The sequence below is a fragment of the Phascolarctos cinereus genome, unplaced genomic scaffold (assembly GCF_003287225.1).
Source record: "Phascolarctos cinereus isolate Bilbo 61053 unplaced genomic scaffold, phaCin_HiC Scaffold_1;HRSCAF=81, whole genome shotgun sequence".
In the NCBI taxonomy this organism is placed as follows: Eukaryota; Metazoa; Chordata; class Mammalia; order Diprotodontia; family Phascolarctidae; genus Phascolarctos; species Phascolarctos cinereus.
Window position 1 is genome coordinate 34,246,290 of NW_027555514.1, and position 22,383 is coordinate 34,268,672.

The window sequence follows — 22,383 nt, forward strand, 5'->3', positions numbered from 1 at the left end:
CAAAAGTAGTTAAGGGGCAGCTTATAAGACTACCTCTAGCATGTCAATGGCTTGGCTAAAAATATCCAGGGAACCTGGGTTCAATTCACCAAGCTAATTACCAACAAAAATATATCATCTTTCCCCTCTATATGCCAGCTAATATTATTATATGCCTAGCAAGATGACAGACTTTCAATTACATTACAGCAAATTCATTTTATCAATGGGGAGAAGGGTGTCAATTACAACAACGACACAGAAAAGTACAAATGTGCCCATTCATCCATGTGGAACCCATTGGCATAATTTCCTCTGAAAATTGGGTGAGATTTTGCAGTAGCAAAAACAAAGGAACAAAATGGGTACATTTCAATTGGTTAATGGGCTGAATGAATTGTGGTATGTACTGGTGTGTGTAGTAGTGGTCATAACTAATTACAACTATGAGTATTTTAGAGTAATGTGGGAGAATTGTAAAAAATGGTGCAGAACCAGCAGGAAAAATATACAAATTATATACTTATATAAACAAATATGTATATACTTACATATATAATTATATAATTACTATGGTAATATAAATGGGAAAAGAACACACAAATAGGTGAACTGTGATTAATCATAATGACTAATCAGGGTTTTGGAGAAGAGATGATGAAAGGTTATGTGGGGCTATGTAGATGGAGTACAGCAAATGCTGTTATATGAGGATAAGATAATGTTCAATGGTGGAGCACATTAGGGGGAAATGATTGTGGTGTGCAAACAAAAGGTATCAGTTATTTCTGGTAAGAAAATATTGCAAGTGGTATGGATACTCCACATTCATTTCCTGATAAATGGTTGGATAACCTAAGAATATTATGATTTGCAAGCAGGGCTATCCTTGTAAAGAGCTCAACTGATCTGAGAACAGTCAAATAATGATGATGATGATAGCAAATAGCTAGCATTTACATAGTGCTTTAAGGTTTACAGGAATCAACTCATTTCATCCTCACAACAACCCTAGAAGGTAGGTGCTATTATTATCCCCATTTTACAAATAAGGAAACTGAGACAGAGTGGTTAAGTAACTTGCCTAGCTTCACACAGGTAATGTTTGAGGCTAGATTTAAACTTATGTTTCCCTAACTCTGAGCAGCTAGGTGGTACAATGCTGGGTCTGGAGTCAGGAAGACTCCTCTTTGCGAGTTCAAATCTGGTCTGAGACACTTACTTAGCTAGGTGATCCTGGGCAAATCACTTTACCCTGTTTGTCTCTGTCAAATAAGCTGGAGAAGTAAATGGCAAACCACTCCAGTATCTTTGCCAAGAAAACTCCAAATGGGGTCAGGAAGAGTTGTCTGTGACTGAAAAACAGGTGAACCACAGACTTCATGACTCCAGAGCCAATGTTCTTATACTCTCAAATCCACTTCTTTCCATTAACATCTCAGTGTTCTGTATTTATCTCACCTCTATTTTCTCAGAATCTTCAGCTCATTCCCCATCATCTTTAGTTTTGGTGGTTGGGGGACCAGGATGCTGCTGCTTGAAATATCAATTCTCTTCCGAATCATGCTTTTTTCATAGGCTGTTGATTCTCATCAACATCCCTTTTCTGAAGAAAAGATCATTGATGTTTTGACTTAATAATGGTGAGGAACTCAACTTTTCAGTTTGCTCATTTTTAATATAAAGATGCTCATACCAATTTCTCAGGGTTGCTGTGAGGAAAGCAATTCATGAACTGTAGAATACTTGGTTAGTATAAACTAACATTAATGAGAAGACCATGAAGAATGCCAAAGTTGTCTAAAGAGGCCAAGCTAAGATCTAAAGCATCTCTCTCTTTTTCCTGAATAAGAGAACAATTTGTGTTCTCTTGCACCTAGGTGGCATGGTGAATAGGGCACTGGCTTGAAGCCAAATTTTTGAGTTCAGATCAGCCTCAGAAATCTACAAGCTGTGTGACCTTGGGCAAGTCACTTAATTGACCTCATTTGTAAAATGGAAGTAACAGTCACACCGGCCTCTCAGGTTGGGTGTGATAACAAAAGGAGATGATATTTGTGAAGTGCTCAGCAAGCCTTAAAGTACTATAGATGTGCAAGGCTTTTCCTTCACAAATAAAGGGTGTTCAGTGAAGTTGGCACCAGCTAAATAGCTGACCAGCTTTAGCCCACTCTCAACTATGTAGGGCCCTTTGATGCAGGGATTTGAAGAAATTCCCATTCATTTGCACTAGAAGTAATGACCCCAAAATGAGGTTTGGTAGGGGACTGGAGGCTTGAACCTAATGACCCAGGTCTAGAGGAAGGCAATTGCTTCTATTCCAAAATAGCCTCTTGTAATCTGATCACAAATATGATATTATCAGCAAAGTTTCTTGGTACATTATTTTAACCTTGTTTTCTCACAGAGTTATATTGTAAAATTAGAGGTGTGTCCTAGGATTACCACTAATTTAAATGGTTTGTTGAGGAATAGGTGACCTGGAGCCTTACACTGAATTAAGCATTTTGGCATTCCAGCAGCACAGGAACTTAGAAGTGAATGTGTAGAAGCTTTGAAAGATGATATGAAAGGCATTTAAATCTCAAGCCAAAAGGGCATTTGAAATTATCTGGTTCAATCTTCTCAATTTACAGGTGAGGAAACTGAGGAACAGAGAGTGAGGAACAGAGACTTGACCAAGGTCATACATGTAGTAATTAACAGAGTTAAGATCTGAACCCACGTTCTTTGACTCCATAATCAGTGCTTTATTCTATGCCATATTTCTTCCAGTCCTCAGTCCTACTGTTGCAAATGGTAGAGCTGTGGGGGTGGGGGTGGGGCTGATATTGGCGAAAGGATCTAGATAACTTATAATGCAAGAGTTCAGGTGTCATTTCACCTCTCTGGACCTGTATTTACTAATCTACACAATAAGGAAGTTGGATTTGATGATCTCTGACCTTCCAGGTCAATGATTCTAACCTATACTATGAATACTCCTTTGTATATTTCATCTATTTCAGAATATCTGGATTTGAAACCTTAACCTCCAATTGAGTGTCTCTTCCTAGAACTTCCGTTTAAAGAGGGCACCCAGGCCAATCATGTCTCATTTCTCTCCAGGATATGGTCCCGACTTTCCTCCCTCTTTTTCTCTTCCTTCACCTCTCTTTCAGCTTCTTTTTTTATGTATCATCTTCTCATATTACAGTGAAAAGTCCTTGAGAGGAAGGACTGTATTTTGGCTCACAATTATATTCCCAGCACTTAGCACAATACCTGACCCATGGTAAGAATTCAGTAAATGCTTTTTGACACTGACTCACTGAACACTAGTACATTTTCATATACTGCCTTTACTTTTAGCAATGGATCAAAGTTACAGAGAGGCAGCTGGAGACTCAATAGAAGGAAAAGCTTCCTGACAATTGGAGCTATTGAAAAAAGTGCCTCAGATGACTGACCTCAGGAAGTAATGGCTTCTGCTTCAATAGAGGTCTTCAAGCAGAGGCTAGTTGAGCACTTCTTGAATATAATATACAAGTACATTACACAACAGTGAGGCAGTACCCATACTGGCCGTAACCCTATGGGCTAGGAATATCTCCCTTCCCACTTTTGGCCCTTCACCTTCAGAAATCTTCATCTTCCTAGGCCTGCTGATGCATAACTCTAATGGATAAAGGGAGGATGGCGAGGATGAGAAATATATTTATTTGTTTGTGTTTGTTGTTAATGATGAATAAGTGTGTCAAAATAATTATATCCATAAAATCATCAATTTATATCATAAAAATCATAATATCATAAATTTCACCAATTTACTGAATATATTTTACAGGGATCAGTGATCATTTCACTGTTTTTACCCATCTGTTCCAAAGTCTCTTTGCCATAAGTCAGACATAAATTAATAAAGATTTCTCCAAAGACTTGAAGAGATAGGGGATATGACACACACATAATCAGTCTATTCCCACTAGAAGGGACATTAAAAATGTAGTCCAATCTCTTCATTTTACAAAGGAGAAAACTGAAGTCCAGAGATGGGAAGTGACCTGCTGATGGTCAGAATTACAAAAGAAATACTTGCAGAATATGGTTGTCTCAGAGTTGAAAGGACATTCAGAGGTTATTTAGTCTCACTTGGGTCTGACTGAGACTCCCTTCTTCAACGTCTCCAACAAGCAGTCAAGAGACCCTCTATAACACACCTAATAAACCATCATCCCAGCTTTACTTGAAGAGTTCAAAGTTAAGGGATAATATAAAGGAGAAATCTTGACAAAATCTTTATGCTCCAGAAAAATTTGAAGAGCTACAGAACATTTTCATGTTTGGGGGACTGGAAAAAGAGAAAAATAGGCTTGAGGAATGATAAGAATTTCTAAAGGCCAAAATAAGCAAAGAGTTCCTTATTTCCAGACATGGGGACGGGAGTAGGAAAATGGATGCTCTTTGCCAGTCTACAGAATTGTCAGGTGGCAAGTTGAGTTTGGACAACTAGCTTCCAGTTTGGCAGGAGTGTTTAGTGTGTGAATGAGAACAACATGGAATAAAGTTTCAGAGGTCATTTGGAGTCCGGTGGTGGAGAATCTTCAATTCCAGGCTGAGTAAGGAGGTAACAGGGGGCCATGAAAGTTTTTTAATATGTAGGTAAAACACAGTCAGCTCACCAACAGTTCTTGTATCTTGTTTCTTAATCCGGTACTAACATTCTAATCAGGGTGGTGTAGTGGCCACAGTACTGACTCTGGATTCAGAAGACCTTGGTTCAAATTATTGTCATGCTTACTATCTGCATGACTTTGAGCAAATCACCACCTCCTTGAATCCAGTTTCCCTCATCTAAAAAAATGCAGGCCTTAGACTAGATGGCTTTTAAATTCCCTTCCAGCTCTAAGCCTACGATACTAAGATTGTATGATCATCTCTGTTCCTGCACTTGGATTCCCACTTCTGTTTCAGACTCCTGAATTTTGGTGCTCCAAAGAAGTCCTGACTAGCCTTTGGTGTGTGCTCACTGTGATTTGGTATTGGAGAAAAAGATTGCCTTCAAACCCCAGTAATTACACTAATCACCAGCATATTTATCTCATACAGCTTTCTCCTCCACAGAGAACAAGTCATGTAATCAACAAGCATTTGTTAAGCACCTACTATGTGCTAAGCACTGGGAACTCAAAGAAAGGTAAAAACAGTCCTTGCCTTAAGAGAACTCCTGGAAAACTATGTTTTGTACATAGAAAACCATGTACAAACAAGATACAGACAGGATTAAATTGGAATAATTTCAGAGGAAAGGCAGTAGCATTAAGGGGGATCAGAGACAGTGAGATTTTAGCAAAGACTTGAAGGAAGTCAGAAAAACCAAGACGTGGTGATGAGAGGGGAGAGAATTCCAGGCAAGGGAAATGGCTGGTGAAAATGCAGAGTCAAGAGATCAAGTATACTGTGAGAGGAAGGGATAAGAAGACTGGAAAGGTGATAGGGGCCCAGGTTATGAAGGGCTTCAAACACCAAGTCAAGGATTTCATATTTGATCCTGGAGACAACAAGAGCCCCTGAAGTTTATATTGGCATCTCCAGGACATTAAAAGAACAAGAAAATGATCTTCAAAACCATGAGTAGGTCTTCTACGGATGATTTAGGGGAAAGCTTAAATGGATAAGAAGGGCTGTTATTTTTATTAATAGGAAGAGAAACCAAGCCAAGGAAATCATGGCTCCATACAAAAGTTTTTGAACTTTAGGTCTTCTATTTCATAGCTGAGACTCAGACTCAGTCAATACTTTGGTGTTATTTATACTTGTAATTCAGTTGTAGAGGCAGCTAGCTGGTACAATGGATAGAACACTGAACTTGGAGTCAGGAAGAACTGATTTCCAATTCTGCCTTAGATACTTCCTAGTTGTGTGACACTGGACAAGTCACTACAACTTTCAGATTCTCTGTTTCCTCACTCTGTTTTCACATAGAACTCTTCCCTCAACTTGGCCACTGAGCCTTTCTGTGATCATGTCTTTGAATAAGTTGTGTGTCTCCCTGGGGTTTTATGCTGCTAGGCCAGTCACAAGATGGATTACTCAGTCTGTGTGCACGTACCTTTATTTGTGGAGGATGGGGTCTCTGTTGGGGAATTTTTACACTATGAACCAACATGGTGTAGCAGGAAAGAGCCCTGAATCTGTTTTCAGAAGATCTGGGTTTGATCCCAGCTCTGTTATTTTTCTTCTGAATCCTTGGACAAGTAGATCCTAAATTTCCTCATCTGTAAAATCTGGGAGTCATACTACAAGATAGAATCTGTCTTCCAGCTTAAATTCTACAGCATCACATCTGGAAGGGACTTTGGAGGCCATCAAAGTTGGTAGGACCCTTGGAGATCACCTAGTCCAATCTGATCATTAAACAGATGAGGAAACCGAGCCCCTTCGAGGTTAATATGAGATAATATTTGCAAAGTCCTTAGCATAGTGCCTGGCACATAGTAGGAATTTAATGAATGCTTGTTCCTTTTCTTTCTCTTACATGACTTGCCCAGGGTCCCATAGGTGGTAAGTGTCAGAAGTGGTATTTGTGAACATCAGAGTTGTGTCCTCTCTATCACACTGATGTATATGTGGGGAAGAGGGAAGAATCCTGAGAGCAACTGAAGCATCATCAGATGGTCAATACTGAGCTATGTAGACTGTGAGACTGTAAAAGAGGAAGGCATCTGAACGTGTGATTCTAATGCTCCCATCTTCCCTAGAAGAATCAACTCTGGGACAAATGAGCAACTGCATCATTTGTCAGGAAACTAAAAGTATAAACCGAGCCCTGATGGATGAGTTTGCTAAGTGTTTTTTCTATTTGGGATATTATGTAGCTCATGTTTTTTGTTTTTTCCTTTAGTGTTAACAGATTCAGAAAGATAATTCTGAGTTTCATAAATCTGCCTTCCATGGGTTTAAATGGGCTGATAGGAACCAAAGTAATTTGCTTGTTAAATGGAAAAAAAAAGATGCAGAAAAAGGAACATTTAAAAAAGGTGAGATTACTAAAAGAGTCTGCATATGAAAATACTATAGAACTTGAAAGAATATTCCAAACTGAAAACTTTGGATTACCTTGTGAATTAGGGGTTTATTTGAGTGTTATTTTAAAGATAGAAGTAGGTGAAAAAAGTCAGTAGTAATGTACGGAATAATATTTGCCAAAAAAAATTTCATGAAATACAGAAAACCAAAATAATTTAAATGCAGGCCACTCAACTGTGAGTTGATTAGTAATAATTTTAAGGTTTTTAAAGGTCTTGTTAAAGGGATTCAACTGGGTCTCTTCCATTTCAAAGGAAGGATGTTAGGAGATTTGAGATTGTTACCCCAAAATTGACTTTTTGGCCTCTTATTAATTAGCTAGCACCTTGTGTACTTACGGCCATCTCATTTCTACCCATGCATTTAGCAGTAATAACATTTTTCAAAGCTACTTTTCTCTTCTGTGTCCAGATCAGTGAGGCTTACTGTTTTATATCTGGTGACAAGTTACAAAGGAGAATAAATCTCATATGAACCAAATACCACTGCTAGGTCTGTATCCCAGTGATCATGACAGAATGCTACTGTGCTGTAAGAAATTATGAGCTCGATGATTTTAGAAAAAAACATGGATGGAATGGAGCCAAGATGGCAGAGTGAAAGCAGTGACTTGCTTGAGCTCTCCTCCAAACCCCTCCAAATACTCATAAAAAAGGGCTCTAAACAAATTCTGAAGCAGCAGAACCCACAAAAAGACAGAGTGAAACAAATTTCCAGCCCAAGACAACCTGGATGATTGATCAGAAAGGTGTATCGCGCCGGGCTAGGAGCGCAGCGCAGTGCGGCGTGGGAGCGCAGGCCACAGCAAACCTGGAGCAGGCCTCAGAAGACTGAATCTCGGGCAGCTGTGGAGGTTTCCAGACTCCTCAATCCACCAATGCCAAAGACAATTTAGAAGGTCAGTGGGAAAAGTCTGTTTCTGTCGGTGCTCAGAGAGGAAGGAGGGGTTTCAGCTCCATTCCCCAAGAGCGTGGCACTGAGGGGGGCAGCTGCTTCCCGAGCTTCCGGCCCACAGACTGAGGGGGAATCCAGTGGCTGATCAGAGAGGGACTGCAGGGATCTCTTTGCCAGTGCTGAGGCAGGAATCTCTTGCTTTGCCCGTGTGTGGATCTGGGTCACAGTTCTGGGCAGCGGTGCTGGGGTGAGGAGGAATGCTGCGCTGGCTTGGTGGAGCTTGTAGTGGCTGTGGAGAGAAACCCCTCCTCACAGTTACAGGACAGAAAGGAACACTTGTGGTCACAGGCCAGGAAAGGAGTAAACACCTCACCCCTTATCATACCACCTTGGAAGAACTGAAAATTTACAGGTCCTACAAGTATCTCTGAAAATAGCTGTACAAACCCCCAAGCTTGGGACAGTACATTCTCCACATTGGAAGCAGATTCGTACCTTAACAAAGAGTTTAAAACTCAAGTAATTGGCTGGGATCATGAGCAAGCAGAGCAAAAAGAGTGAGACTATATTATCTTACTTTGGTGACAAAAAAGATCAAAATATACAAGCAGAAGAAGACAACAAAATCAAAGCTCCTATATCCAAAGCCTCCAAGAAAAATATGAATCAGTCCCAGGCCTTGGAAGAGCTCAAAAGGGATCTTGAGAAGCAAGTAAGAGAAGTAGAGGAAAAACTGAGAGTGATGCAAGAAAATCATGAAAAACAAGTCAACAGCCTGCTAAAGGAGACCCAAAAAAATACTGAAGAAAATAACACCTTAAAAAAATAGCCTAACCCAAATGGCAAAAGAGGTCCAAAAAGCCAATGAGGAGAAAATGCCCTAAAAAGAAAAATTGGCCAAATGGAAAAGGAAGTCCAAAAGTTACTGAAGAAAATACTTCCTTAAAAATTAGAATAGAGCAATTGGAAGATAGTGACTTTATGAGAAATCAAGACACTAACAAATCCAAAAGAATGAAAAATTAGAAAACAATGTGAAATATCTCATTGGAAAAACAACTGACCTGGAAAATAGATCCAGGAGAGAGAATTTAAAAATTATTGGACTATCTGAAAGCCATGATCAAAAAAAGAGCCTAGACATCATCTTTCAAGAAATTATCAAGGAAAACTGCCCTGATATATTAGAACCAGAGGGCAAAATAGAAATTGAAAGAATCCACAGATCTCCTCCTGAAAGAGATCCCCAAAGGAAAACTCCTAGGAATATTATAGCCAAATTCCAGAGTTCCCAGGTCAAGGAGAAAATATTACAAGCTGCCAGAAGGAAACAGTTCAAGTACTGTGGAAACACAATCAGGATAACACAAGATTTAGCAGCTTCTACATTAAAGACCCAGGGCATGGAATATAATATGCCAGAGGGCAAAGGAGATAGGATTACAACCAAGAATCACCTACCCAGCAAAACTGAGTATAATCCTTCAGGGGAAAAAATGGTCATTCAGTGAAATACAGGACTTTCAAGCATTCTTGATGAAAAGACCAGAGCTGAATAGAAAATTTGACTTTCAAATATAGGACTCCGTGGAACATGAAGAGGTAAACAGGAAAGAGAAATCATAAGAGACTTATGAAGATTGAACTGTTTACATTCCTACATGGAAAGACGATATTTATAACTCATGAGACCTTTGTCAGTATTAGGGTAGTTGGAGGAAAAAAATTATATGTATGTATATGTAGATAGATAGATAGTACAGGGTGAGTTGAAGATTAAGGGGTCATATCTGGAGAATAAAATTAAGGGATGAGAGAGGATTATACTCAGAGAAGAAGAAAGGGAGAGCTAGAATGGGGTAAATTATCTCACAAAAAAAACCAGAAAAGTCTCTTACAGTGGAGGGGAAACTGGGGAAGGTAAGAGGGAATGAGGGAATCTTATTCTCATAGGATTTGGCTTAACGAGGGAATAACATACACATTCAATTGGGTATGGAAATCTGTCTTACCCTACAGGAAAATAGGGGGAGAAGGGGACAAGAGAGCAGGGGATGATATAGAGGAGGGCAGATTGGGAAAGGGGTAATCAGAAGAAATACTTCTGAGGAGGGACAGGGTCAAAAGAAAAATAGAATAAATGGGAGGGCAGGATAGGATTAAGGGAAATAGAGTTAGTTTTTCACAACATGTCTGCTATGGATGTGTTTTGCATAACTGCACATGTACAACCTATATTGAGTTGCTTGCCTTTTCAATGAGGGTGGGTGGGGAGGGAGGAAGAAAGAAAATTTGAAATCTAAAGTTTTCAAAACATATGTTTAAAAAAAAGTTTTCACATGCTAATGGGAAATTAGAAATACAGGAAATGGGGTACAGAAGTCTATCCTGCCCTACAGGAAAATAGAAGGGAAGGGGATAAGAGAAGGGGAGAGAGATAGAAGAGAGGACAGACTAGGGGAAGGGATATTCAGAATGCATGTCATCTTAGGGTGGGGGGAGGGGGGAGATGGTGTGAAAATTTGGAACTCAAAAACTTGTGGAAGTGAATGTTGAAAACTAAAAATCAATAAATCAATAAAAAAAGAAAAAACATGGATAAACTTGCATGAAATAATGAAGAGAGAAATGAGCAGAATCAAGAGAATACTGCAAAAAGTAACAGAAATATTATTTTAAGAACAACTTTGAGTGACTAAGTCATTTTGACTATTGTAAGTACCTAAATTAACTACAAAGGACTTATGAAGGAAGACGTTATCTGCATTCAGAGAAAGATAAATAGAAGTATGTATAGAATGATTTTACACACACACACACACACACACACACATATTTGTGTCTAATGGTAGCCAACTCTATGGTGGTGGGGAGAAGGAATAAAATGGGGAAAAAGAAAGATACATGATAACTTTATTATATATTTAAAAGGATAGGGAGTTATATATAATAAATTTGCAGTTTCATGTGAAATCATCATTTTTCCCTATTCTACTATGTTAGAGAGATGCTTATTTATTTCTTAAATTCAGAATAAAATAAAAAAAATAAAAAGGGAAAAAGGACCTATTTGTATACAAATATTTATAGTAGATCTCTTTGTGTTGGCAAAGAACTGGAAATAGTGGAGATGTCCATACTGGGGAATGGCTGAACAAGTTGTGGTATATGAATGTCATGGAATACTATTGTGGTATAAGAAATGACAAACAGGCTGATTTCAGAAAACCTGCAAAGACTTACATAAATTGATGCAAAGTGAAGTAGCAGAACCAGGAGAACGTTGTATACAGTAACAATATTGTAGGATGATCAACTATGAATGACCTAGCTATTCTCAGCAATACAACAACCCAAGACAGTTCCAAAGGACTCATGATGAGAAATGGCATCACATTCAGAGAGGGAACTGATGGAATCTGAATGCATATTGAAGAATACTATATTTCCATGTCTTTTTTCTTTTGTTCTGTTACTTATCTTACATGCCTAATGTGAAAATATGCTTTTATGATTGTGTATATATAACCTATATAAAATTGTTTACTGTCCAGGGAAGGAAAAAATTTGGAACTCAAAAACTTTTAAAATAAATGTTAAAAATTGTCTTTACATGTAATTGGGAAAAATAAAATACTATTAAAAAAAGGAAGTTTGAAAGGAATAGAATGAGTTCAGTTTTGGATATGTATAGTTTGAGGTATTTCTGGGAATCTACTTTGAAATGCCCTAAAATCAGCAATGCAGGGCCGACTTTTGGGGAGAACTAGGGCTGGATGGATGTATATATCCATATCCAAATACACATACACAGGTGGATAGATAGATAGATAGATAGATAGATAGATAGATAGATAGATAGATCAGAGAGTCATGTGCATAGAGATGGTAATTAATCAATGTAAGCTGATGAGAAAATATACTGACAGAAGCTTGGGGGACCTAGGAGAGGACCTTGAGCAACACCCACAGTTAAAAGTCCTGATGTGGAGGATAATGTGCCTGGGGCACACTATCTTCTCGTCTCACCCAGAGTCCCTGACCTGGACCCCCAGCTGAAGTAGGCCCCAGTGGGAGAATTCTTAGTTGTCGCTCTGTACCATGATGCGACATCACATCATGGATCATCCAGAAGCTGTCTTGTACATGTGGCACTACTTGGCTTTCTTTGCCCCAAAGCTGTGCCTGCCTATCACCCCGCCAGCATCTAACTCTTCCCCCAACCCCTATTTCACCATCTGCAGCCTGAGATTTTCTATTTGTGTGACTCTGGTGTGTTGCTCCATCTCTCTTGGCCTCAGTTTCTTCGTTTGTAAAAGAGGGGGTTGGATTAGATGATTTCAAGTCCTTTCCAGCTCTCACTCTGGGAATGATGAATTCTGGGTTCATTCCATATTTAAATTAACTCTATTCTATTCTTCTGGGTTCTACTGTTTGCCAACCCTTGCATCATTAGTTGTGTCCCAAGAGCCCTAATTAATCTATGGGTCTGAAGAAGGATGCAGAAGTTTGGGGAACATGGTTCTGCAACCCCAAATGGTGCATTATAGCACTAGAGAGAATTGTGACTCAACATCCCCAGGCTACATTCAAGACAAATTAACTAGGTTTGCCTTGATGAAGACTATTAGAATGCAATACAAGTATTTTGCTAAAAAAAAAGCTTCAATTGGATTTTTTTGTTGGTTTTTCCTTTGTAATGTCTTCCATTAGAAAGATGATTTACAGATTGAGCTGTATAAAAAAGGAATTTAAAAATCAAATAGAGCCCTCCAAATAAACAACAATTTATATCCTTACTGAAATTTGTAGTTTGTTACATTACTTCCTCATGGGAAATCGGGGGCACTTGTGGAAATGATCAGACCATAGTATCACAAGTCTAAGCTGTGCTTCCATTTCTCCATATGGCATCTTGCAAGGACATGGCTATCATGAGAGAACTGTTAAAAACAAGCTCCTTGATGGCGTCTTAACTACCATTAGTTGGCATTTGGGAGACCCAAAGGACAACACCATAAAATCATAGAATTTGAAAGTCAGAAGGTGATCTCACAATTCATCCAGTCCAACCTCACCACAAACATGAAATGATCTTTTTCATCCAGCATCTCATTCTTCCCAAATTCATGGATGCTTTTTTTTAAGCTGATGATTCAGATGCCTTTCTATAGCTACAATATATGATCAGATTTTTGAGTCTAAGGACAGAGAAGGGAGTTTTTCTTTATTATAATGCAGTTTGCTCTCCTATCTTTAACATTTGAAGGAGGGCCTTATTTTGAAGTTCAAAATATTGACAGAGCCAAATCAGAGAAAGGAGAGATGGAATAACACTTAGAAACTAAGACATAGTAGAATTTGAACACCACAACTCAGTTGAGATCATTATGATATTGGCGTAAGGAGTCAATAGTATCCATCCATTGACCAGCTATGGCATAGTGATTCATGTGAGCTAATATATTTTAAGAATCTCTGATTTCATCAGTGTCTGTATATGCAGTACCAAGACACATTCAGATCCCCTCCCTATATAACACAGGGCGTATATCTTTAAGAGTTGATGTAATCAAGAATTCATAACTATGAACCAATAATAATAATAACAACAACAATACTGTTACTAATATTAGTAACCCTTTAAGCTTTGCATATACACTTTATATATAATCTTCTTTGATCTTCACAGAACCTCTGCTGTTATTATTCCCTTTTTACAGTTGGGGGAAACAAGGCTTAGAGAGTTTAACTGACTTGACAAAGTCACATGACTAGTAAGTTTTCAATGTAGGATTCAAACTCAGGTCTTCCTGACTCCATGTTCAGCACTTTATCCATTGTTCTTCCAAATAGACTCAACCAAGCTGCTAATAAGCTTTGCTGGGCTTGCCTAAATTCATTCTCAGCCCCAAAAACATCAAGGGCCAACACTTCAAAGTTGTTCCAGTTTTGGTAGGATCCATCATAATTTCTCTCTGTTGACATTGTCTCCAAGAACCAGGGTTATCTCTGTACCGCAATGAACCATCAGAATAGGACTTTAATAAAAGATGTTGTCACAGACATGGGAGAGAAGTTGTGGCCCACAGTACAACTATATTTATAGTTGAAGCGAATCATATACTGTGCCAGTTTAGGAGATGAAAAACATCAACTGTTTGTTCCGATGGTTACATCAAGCATGACGATTCTCTTTCAGTGCAACTGTGCATAACAAACGCTTCATAAATGTCTATAGCTTTCTGGAACTTGTTTCCACTAGAGTGAATCATTTTTGGTTAGGATGACTGCAATTAATTTTTTTTTCATTTTAATTGCTAAATGAGACAATATTTATAAAGTGCCTAGAACAGTGCTGGACACACAGTAGGTACTTAATAAATTGTTATTCCTCTCCCTTCTGATAACATCAGTGATTAATTATTAAGATAATGTAATACCCATATTAAGGATGATAAAAATGAGGTCATGGAAATAGGCGAGAAAGGCAGCACCAACGTGTATGGGATTGAGGGTCAGCCTCAAAGACAGGAAGGCCTGAGTCCATGCCCTGACTCTGATGTGTCATGCCATGCTACGAACAAGTGACTTAATCTCTCCATGTCCCAAGTCTTCAGGACTGTAGGTAGCCAGTCTGCATTGGAAGAGGGAGTTTCCTGACTTATGACTCCCTCTAGCAGAGAGGATACGAATACACAATGAAAATCAATTCTTGCCAGGAGTTGAATTCTGATGAGGAGATCACAACATATAAGGTTATGTATATATGAAATCAGGGCAGCTAGTGGGCAAACACAGTGGGTAGAGTGCTATGCCTGGAGTCAGGAAGACCTGTCTTCCTGAGTTCAAATCTGGCTTCAGACACTAAGTAGCTGTGTGACCCTGGGCAAGTCACTTCACCCTGTTCGTCTCAGTTTCCTCATCTGTAAAATGAGCTAGAGAAAGAAATGGCAAACTACTCCACTGTCTCTGCCCAGAAGACCCAAATAGGGTCACAAAGAGTCAGACACGACTGAAAATGACTGAACAACAACAAAACATATGAAATCATTTGAGTAGGGGAAAAGTACAGACTTCCAATAGGAAAGGCTTCTGACAGCAAATATATTTTAAGCAATCCTCAATATTGTGTAATATATGATAGAATCCTGAGTGTGTTCTCAGTTATAACACCCAGGCTAACTATATCCTGGCAAATATAATTACCCCATGAAGTCTGTAATAGATGCTATTCTGGTTATTCAACACCAGCATCGTTCGGGTTTTCCCTGTTTAACTAAAAATTCTTAGCTTTCACATAATCTGCTACATGAGCTGTGTATATTGATTTTGGCTGAAGAGAGAAAGACAACTCTTTTTGGAAAAGTAATCACGGAGTTTAGACTGGATATTCTGTTTTTCTCAGGTGGAAACTATGTGTATATTCTCCATCTTTAACCTGCTGTAGGCTCACACGGCAAACCTATCAAACCATTCTTTTGTTACTTTGGGGAGGGGAGGAGGATTGATGGTAATTGAATGAAAATTTAAAATTGAAATTTAATGGGAAAATGACATAGAAAAACTTAATTAGCCCAGACTCTCAACTGCCCCATTATGAAATTAAGCAGGGAATCTCATAATTATTTAATTTGTGTCCATATTCCAGCTGAACAAAGTTTCAAAAACTACAATCTGATGCAGGTGCCTTTAGAGACAGGGAAAGTCAGAATGCCTGCCTCTCTAAGTTGCAGAGCTGAGAAATCTCACTTCCTCCCTCTAGACCTCAGTTTTCTGTCCTACAAACTTGGAAGGTGAACTAGAGAAGGAATTCTAAACCTGGGATCTGAGAACTTAAAAAAAGATAACTATATTTCAACTTAATTGGTTTTCTTTGTAATTCTGTGTATTTTATTTTATGATTTTTTAAAAAGCATATTATGATAAGGAGTCCATAGGCTTCCCCAAACTACCAAAGGGGCCCATGGCACAAAAAGGGTGAAGAATTCCTGGCCTAGAAGATCTTTAAAGTTTCTCTGAGGGCCTGGTACATAGTTGGAGCTCAAGAAATATGCACATGAAATTGAATTGAATTCTTTTCATTTTAGTCCTGTACCCCTTTGAATGACTTAAGAGGTATACGGAGGAATAAATAAAAGTTACTAAGGGAAATGACAATGAACTTCACCCTAACTGAGAAAAATGATTCTTCAGTTCAGTGCCATGCTTTGAAACTAAGTCATATGCTTGCCCTTTGCCCTTTTTTGCCCCATCCACTCACCGCGAGCTGTTACCCTGGCTATTTTGGAAGAAGGCAGAAGCCAGAGATGTTGAAGATGGAAGAAATACAAAGATGAAGAGGATCTGGTCGATTCTTGCACAAAGCCATAGAATGTCAGAACTGGAAGAGATGATCTAATCCGAGCCCTCGTTTTACAGAAGGAGAATACTGAGATTACGAGAGGTGAAGAGCCTTTCCAAAGACACTACACTTAGGGACAGAACTGGGACTAGAACCATTTAAGGGCTCCTTGGCAAAAGCCAGAGTCTCTTTGCACGGCTGTGCCCTCACAGTTCCCAGTTCATTCAGGTAAACAGTGACGGGGGAGGCAGGGAGTTGGGAGTGGGGCCATCTTTTCTATTTAAAGGAGAAATCAATCAATCAAGAAACATTTACCAAGTACCTACTATGTGCAAAGTAATGTGCTAGGCTCCCAGGTACACAAATACAAAGAATAAATCAATTCCTGTGTCCGTTCTAGTGAAGTTTACATTCTAATGGGGTAAGCAACAAGTGGAAGGAAAGGGAAAGGAAAAGGAAGAAGCATTGATAGAGCACTTACTATGTGCCAGGCACTGTGCTAAGCACTTTATAAATATGGTCTCATTTGATCCTCACCACCCTGGGAGATAGGTGCTACATTATCCCCATTGTACAGATGAAGAAACTGAGGCAAACAGAAATTAAGTGACTTGCTCAGGTCACATAGCTAGTAAGTGTCTGAGGTGATAGTTGAACTTAAGCTGACTCTAGGCCCAGTATTCTACCCACTGTTCCACCTAGATGCCAGGATATGTAAATATATTCAGAATAAATACCCTATTTCACAATATTTTTTTAAAAGGGAAATCTCAGCAGAATGCATCTTTGTAGCAAGAGAGGGATGTTAGAAACATGAAACAATCTTTCCCCAAATAACTAAATTTGGCCTGAGAGGGACGATTTGCCTTTCTTCAGGAGCCTGTCAGGCTAGACGATAGGACAAATTAACATGGGTTTATGGTCCTGGGGCCTGAAAGAAATTAGGTCAGGCCTAAAAGAAAACAGGTGACCACAAGTCAGTATTTTAATACACATTAAAAATAATGAGCACAGCCCTGGTGTTTTTGCTGAAGCCACATCATTGTGACATTAGTGTGGAGAAAGTGGGTGATAATTTTATGTGGTAATAATGTAAAGAAAAATAGCTTTGAAGGACCTCGAAATCCTGATCAATGCAGTAACCAAATGAGATGTCAAAAGATAGCTGATGAAGCCAACCTCCACCTTTTTCTCAGAAAACCTTAAAAATACACTGAGGAAAACAAAAGGAATTTTGATAAGGACAAAAATAGAGCAATCGTGTTAACAGAGTTATTTTGTTCAATATTGATAGCTAGGTGGCAGCGTGGATACACTGCTGGACCTGGAATCAGGAAGACTTTCATTCAGAAGCATCCTTGGATAATTACCAGCTGTGTGACCTTGAGTAAGTCACTTAGCTGTGGTTTGCCTTAGTTTCCTCAACTGTAAAATGAGGATAATCTACCTCCGGGAGTTGTGAGGATCACATGAGAAAATGTTTGTAAAGCACTCAATGTAGTGTCTGTCACACAGTAGGTGCTTAATAAATGCTTGTTTCTTCCCAGGGCTGTTGTAAGCAACAAATGAGATAGCTAACATAAAGGCTTTATACACCTTAAAGCCCTATATAAATGCTCACTATTATAAATATAGAGTTGTAAAATGAACTGTGCATAACTGAAGTTCAGAATTTCATACAGAATCCTCTCTTTTTGTCTTTGTATATAGGAATGTTTATGTTAGTAATGATGGTTAAGTGTATAATAAAGGAAGAAATAAAATCATGATTTTGAGTGATGTTAAGAAATAATGTTTCAGGTTTTAGAATCCCCAGCTTCTTTCAAAGCATAGCTCCCACACTTCCTCCTAAATGAAGCTTGTCCCCCCCCCGCCGTGAACTAACACACTTTATCTTGAGATACTTTATATCGATTTACTTGTGTACGTCAATTATCACTGCCTCATAGTAGAATGGATGCTCCATGAGGGCAGGAACCTTATCATTTTGTCATAGGACAGCACTTTTTGTAAAGCAGGTATCTATTAAATGTTTGTTAACTTGATTGGAAAAATGCTTTGAACTAATACAAAAGTACATTGAAGGACAGGTGCTGTCTCCATCATTTTCACCAATTTGAGAGACAGAGACCGAGACAGACAGAGACAGAGAGACACAGAGAGAGAGTGATAGAGAGACAGAGAGAGAGAGACAGAGAGACAGAGAGAGACAGAGAGAGACAGAGAGAGAGAATTAGTTCTAAATCTTTTTGGTCTCAGGACTCCTTTATACTCTTAACGATTATTGAAGAACTGCCCCCCCCGCCCCCATCCCAAAGCTTTTGTTTATGTGGGTTATAGCTATCGATATTTTCTATATTAGAAATTAAAAGACTTAGTGTTACTATGAAAATAATGCTGACCTTCTAAATCATCTAAAAGGGTCTGGGGGACCCCCAGGAGTCAATGGATCACACTTTGAGAACTGTTGTTGTAGTGAATAGAGGGACAGTCTTAGAATCAGGAAAATCTTAATTCAAGCCCTGTCTCTGAAACACACATTTGTGTGACCCTGGACAAGCTATCAATTAACCCCTATGATTTGCTTATTTGCATTGATGGAAGGACATTTATACTCGGAATTTCCTGCAGTGATGAAACCAGAGATGAAGACTGCACATATTCTCCTAATATTAGCATGGTATTTTTTTTAACCCATAATCTTACTGTTTTCTCCCTGAGGTCATTCTGTCCTCTATCCCCTTCTCCCACTCTTTCTGAGACTTCAGGTCCATAAGATAAAAAGGATTTAGAGCTGAGTGGAATTGAATCCAATTCCCTCATTTTACTGATGAGGAAATGTGGTCTAGAGTGACTTTACATGCCTGATGATACACAAGTATTAACCAGGCACAAAGCAAACGATTTATTTTAAGGGCAATAAGAGGGCAAGGTCCCAACTTTATAATGATTTCCCCAAACTACAAATTATCTGAGCATGTACATTTCTTTCTGTAACTCAAATATGTCTATGGCACTTAGCAGAATTCATACTGGGAAGCTCATTCCCCTAAAATTGCAACCTAGAGGTTGCCCATTTATTCTCAAACTCTGGTTGTTCATGTTTTGTTTAAAAGAGGACCAATGACAAGTGATGTCTTGACTTGAGCTTGAATTGGATTTGAGTGAGACAGACTTGCACAAGATCATCAGTCTTGCTCTCTCTTCCAAAGTTATCAAAGTCCAGTGGTAAAAAAAAGTCAGGATGACTGGAGATGGCCTGGGATGTCCCAGAAGATCTTCATGTCTTCAGTGTCTGGTCAAGCTCCTAGCACCCCACACACCTGCTTCAGCAACCTTCATGGCAGTGAGAAGACATTGTTTCATCTGCCCATTCTGCAAGGGAAGTCTTCATATGCTTGGGTAGACGTCCCCCTAACTCATCAACAGTTTTGAAGCCTCTTGGTTACCTTCAATCTGGTTTAGTTTGTCTGCCAAGATGTTTTTATATTGGTATAGCTGCTGCTGCAGGTGCTACAGCTTCTTGGAGCCACAAGTGAGAGTACGGGGGAAGCTGGACACTAAAGGTGGATGAGTAGCCTGAAAAGAGCCAGCAAGCACTCATACCAGAGGTGCTAGTCCTTCCCCAACACCCCACAGACAACAAACAATAACCTAAATGTTGCTTCTGTGCTTTCTAAGATGTAGTCATTGCTTTTCTGAGGGCAAATATGAGGCCTACTCTAAATAAATTCTCCACCAAATACCTGGGATGGGATGAGGAAGAATTTCCTTAATTTAGGGTCTCACCTACTCCCTCATATTTTGGCACCTCTGTAGATGTCTAAATTCTCTTTGTAACTGTGACATTGCCTTTTGGCGACAGGAGGCTAAGGAAGGCTCACAAAGAATCTTCTTTTCATAAAGAAATGGACCTTCTTTTTTAAATGCCAGCATTTTTATCTTGCATTAAGGTCTCACTCAATGGAAGTCTTTTTATTTTCCACTAGAAGCCCTGGATTTCTAGTGATAAGGTCTGGCTCTGCTGCTTACTAACTCTGTGACCTTGGACCAGTCACTTAATCCTTTGAATCTCTGTTTCTTACCTATATGACTTTGGGCAAGTTAAAGATTCTTAGTTTCAGTTTTTCATCTGCAAAGTGGGTATGAGTATCTTAGGCTACATGCTTTACAGGGTTGTTGTGAGGGAAGGTTTTATAAATCAGAAAGCACCACATAAGATGACTTACTTTTATTGTTATTGCCTCTAAAATAGGCATAATGATGTATGAACAATGACCTCCTGGTAGATATGTAAGTTAAATGACTTGTTAGCTATGTGACCCTGGGCAAGTAACTTAAGCTCTATCTGCCTCGGTTTCCTTGGGAGAATAATAGCATCTATCTCATAGAGTTGTTGAACATCAAATAAGATAATCTGTAAAGCAGTTAGGATAGTACCTGTTACATAGGTGTTTAAATGCCTATTCCCTTTCCCTTATTCCCATCCTCTCTCTTTCCAATACCCTGCACATGATTCAATAAATCCGTGGTTATAGGATGAACAAAACATGCCTCTATGGGCTTGTTTGCTACAATATCAGATAACTCTTAAAAGATATTCATTGTACATATGTGTAACTTTGGGCATAAAAGTTTTAGGAACCACAGTCAGAAATATCCAAGTTTCTAATAATTCCACTAATTCTCAAAGCTCCAAACTGAGTAAGGCTTTCATTTCTTTGTATCTTCCATCTTTTAAATTACAAAGGAAAAAAATGAGTAACCCTTTCCCTCAGCTGCTTTGCAGATAGATCTTTTGTCACTTCTTTGTAACTGTTTGAAATCTTTAGAATGGTTGAAAAGAAGTTTGTTGCTCAGATGAGAAATGGTTGCTAGAGCTGCCTCAGGGCCTGCCACACTGATGCCACAAGTGAGTGTTCTAGCACTTCTTTAGAGACAATATTAATTTCCAATCGTTGCCTTGACTAGAAGGAATTTTCTTTATTCTTTGGTGAGATGAGATGTTGAACAAATTTCTTTCGGGAGAAATGATGTATCATAGACCAAAGTTAAAATGCAGAATGGAATAAGTTGGTGGACATTTCCCTGCTCCTCTGCAATCTGCTGAGAGGTTCAGGTTACCTCAGTTTGACACTCAAAAAGAAAACAGAACAACAGAAGACATGGCAAGCATAGACCCTTACCAACTTCCCAAGACAGAAGGCTGTTTTCTTCCCTCTCCATTTTTCCAATGACGTACCAGATGCACGCCATCCAGTGTGCAAGCAAGGCAAACATGGACATCAGCAGAGTCAGGACAATTGTGCTGTGCTGGGAGTAACGGTCCAGCTTCTGCAGCAGCCGCAGAAGACGTAACAACCGCACCGTCTTTAGCAGGTGAACGAGGGACACCTAGGGCAATGATGAAAAGGCCAACAGGTTAACTTCATTGCAGAGTTCTAAACCTGCTGCGAAAGAGAAGGGTACTTGGGCTGAGCATTGGGTTAATTATGCAGTATAATGACTACTATTTTATGGGCACATCTTAAAAAATTTCCGCAATCTACACATATGTAGGCGCATATATACGAATACATATAGTATGTGAAGGGTCTATTATTTTATCAGCATGAAGAATGCTTGTATTGGAAGGCTTTCTACCAAAGCAGATCAGAACCTCTCTATGACTCAGTAGCTAAGTCTTAGAGAGTGTGCTGAGGAACATAGAGGTTCAGTGACTTCCTAGAGTATTACAGTTATTATGTCAGAGGTGAGATGTGAAACCTTGTCTTCTTGATTATAAGCTTAGTGTTCTACTCCGCCACACTGTCTGCCTCTGTGCCTTTCTCTGTCTCTCAATGTCTCTGTTACAGTGTCTGCCTTTATGTCTCTATCTATCACCCTTATCTCTTTGGTGAATCATGAAAAGTTTCTTCACCTGATCCTTATATGTCATGAACTTAGGGCCATTTATCTTTCTGGTTGCCCTCCTCTGGACACTTTAGTTTATTAACATCTTTCTTAAACTATAGAGCCCAGAACTGAACACAACACTCAAAGTGATTTCTAACAAGGTCAGAGTATAGCAGCATCATCACCTCCCAGTTTCCAGAAGC

At 39.1% G+C, this 22,383-nt stretch overlaps 1 protein-coding gene across 1 annotated transcript in view; it reads right to left on the reverse strand.

Annotated features, from left to right (window-relative positions):
• KCNH8 (potassium voltage-gated channel subfamily H member 8) overlaps nucleotides 1-22,383 on the reverse strand; it is a 388,604-nt gene that overhangs the window by 114,763 nt on the left and 251,458 nt on the right. The window contains exon 7 of the mRNA XM_020987205.2: nucleotides 21,472-21,679. Coding sequence (XP_020842864.1) covers nucleotides 21,472-21,679 — 208 coding nt within the window. The remainder of the gene's footprint in view (nucleotides 1-21,471; nucleotides 21,680-22,383) is intronic.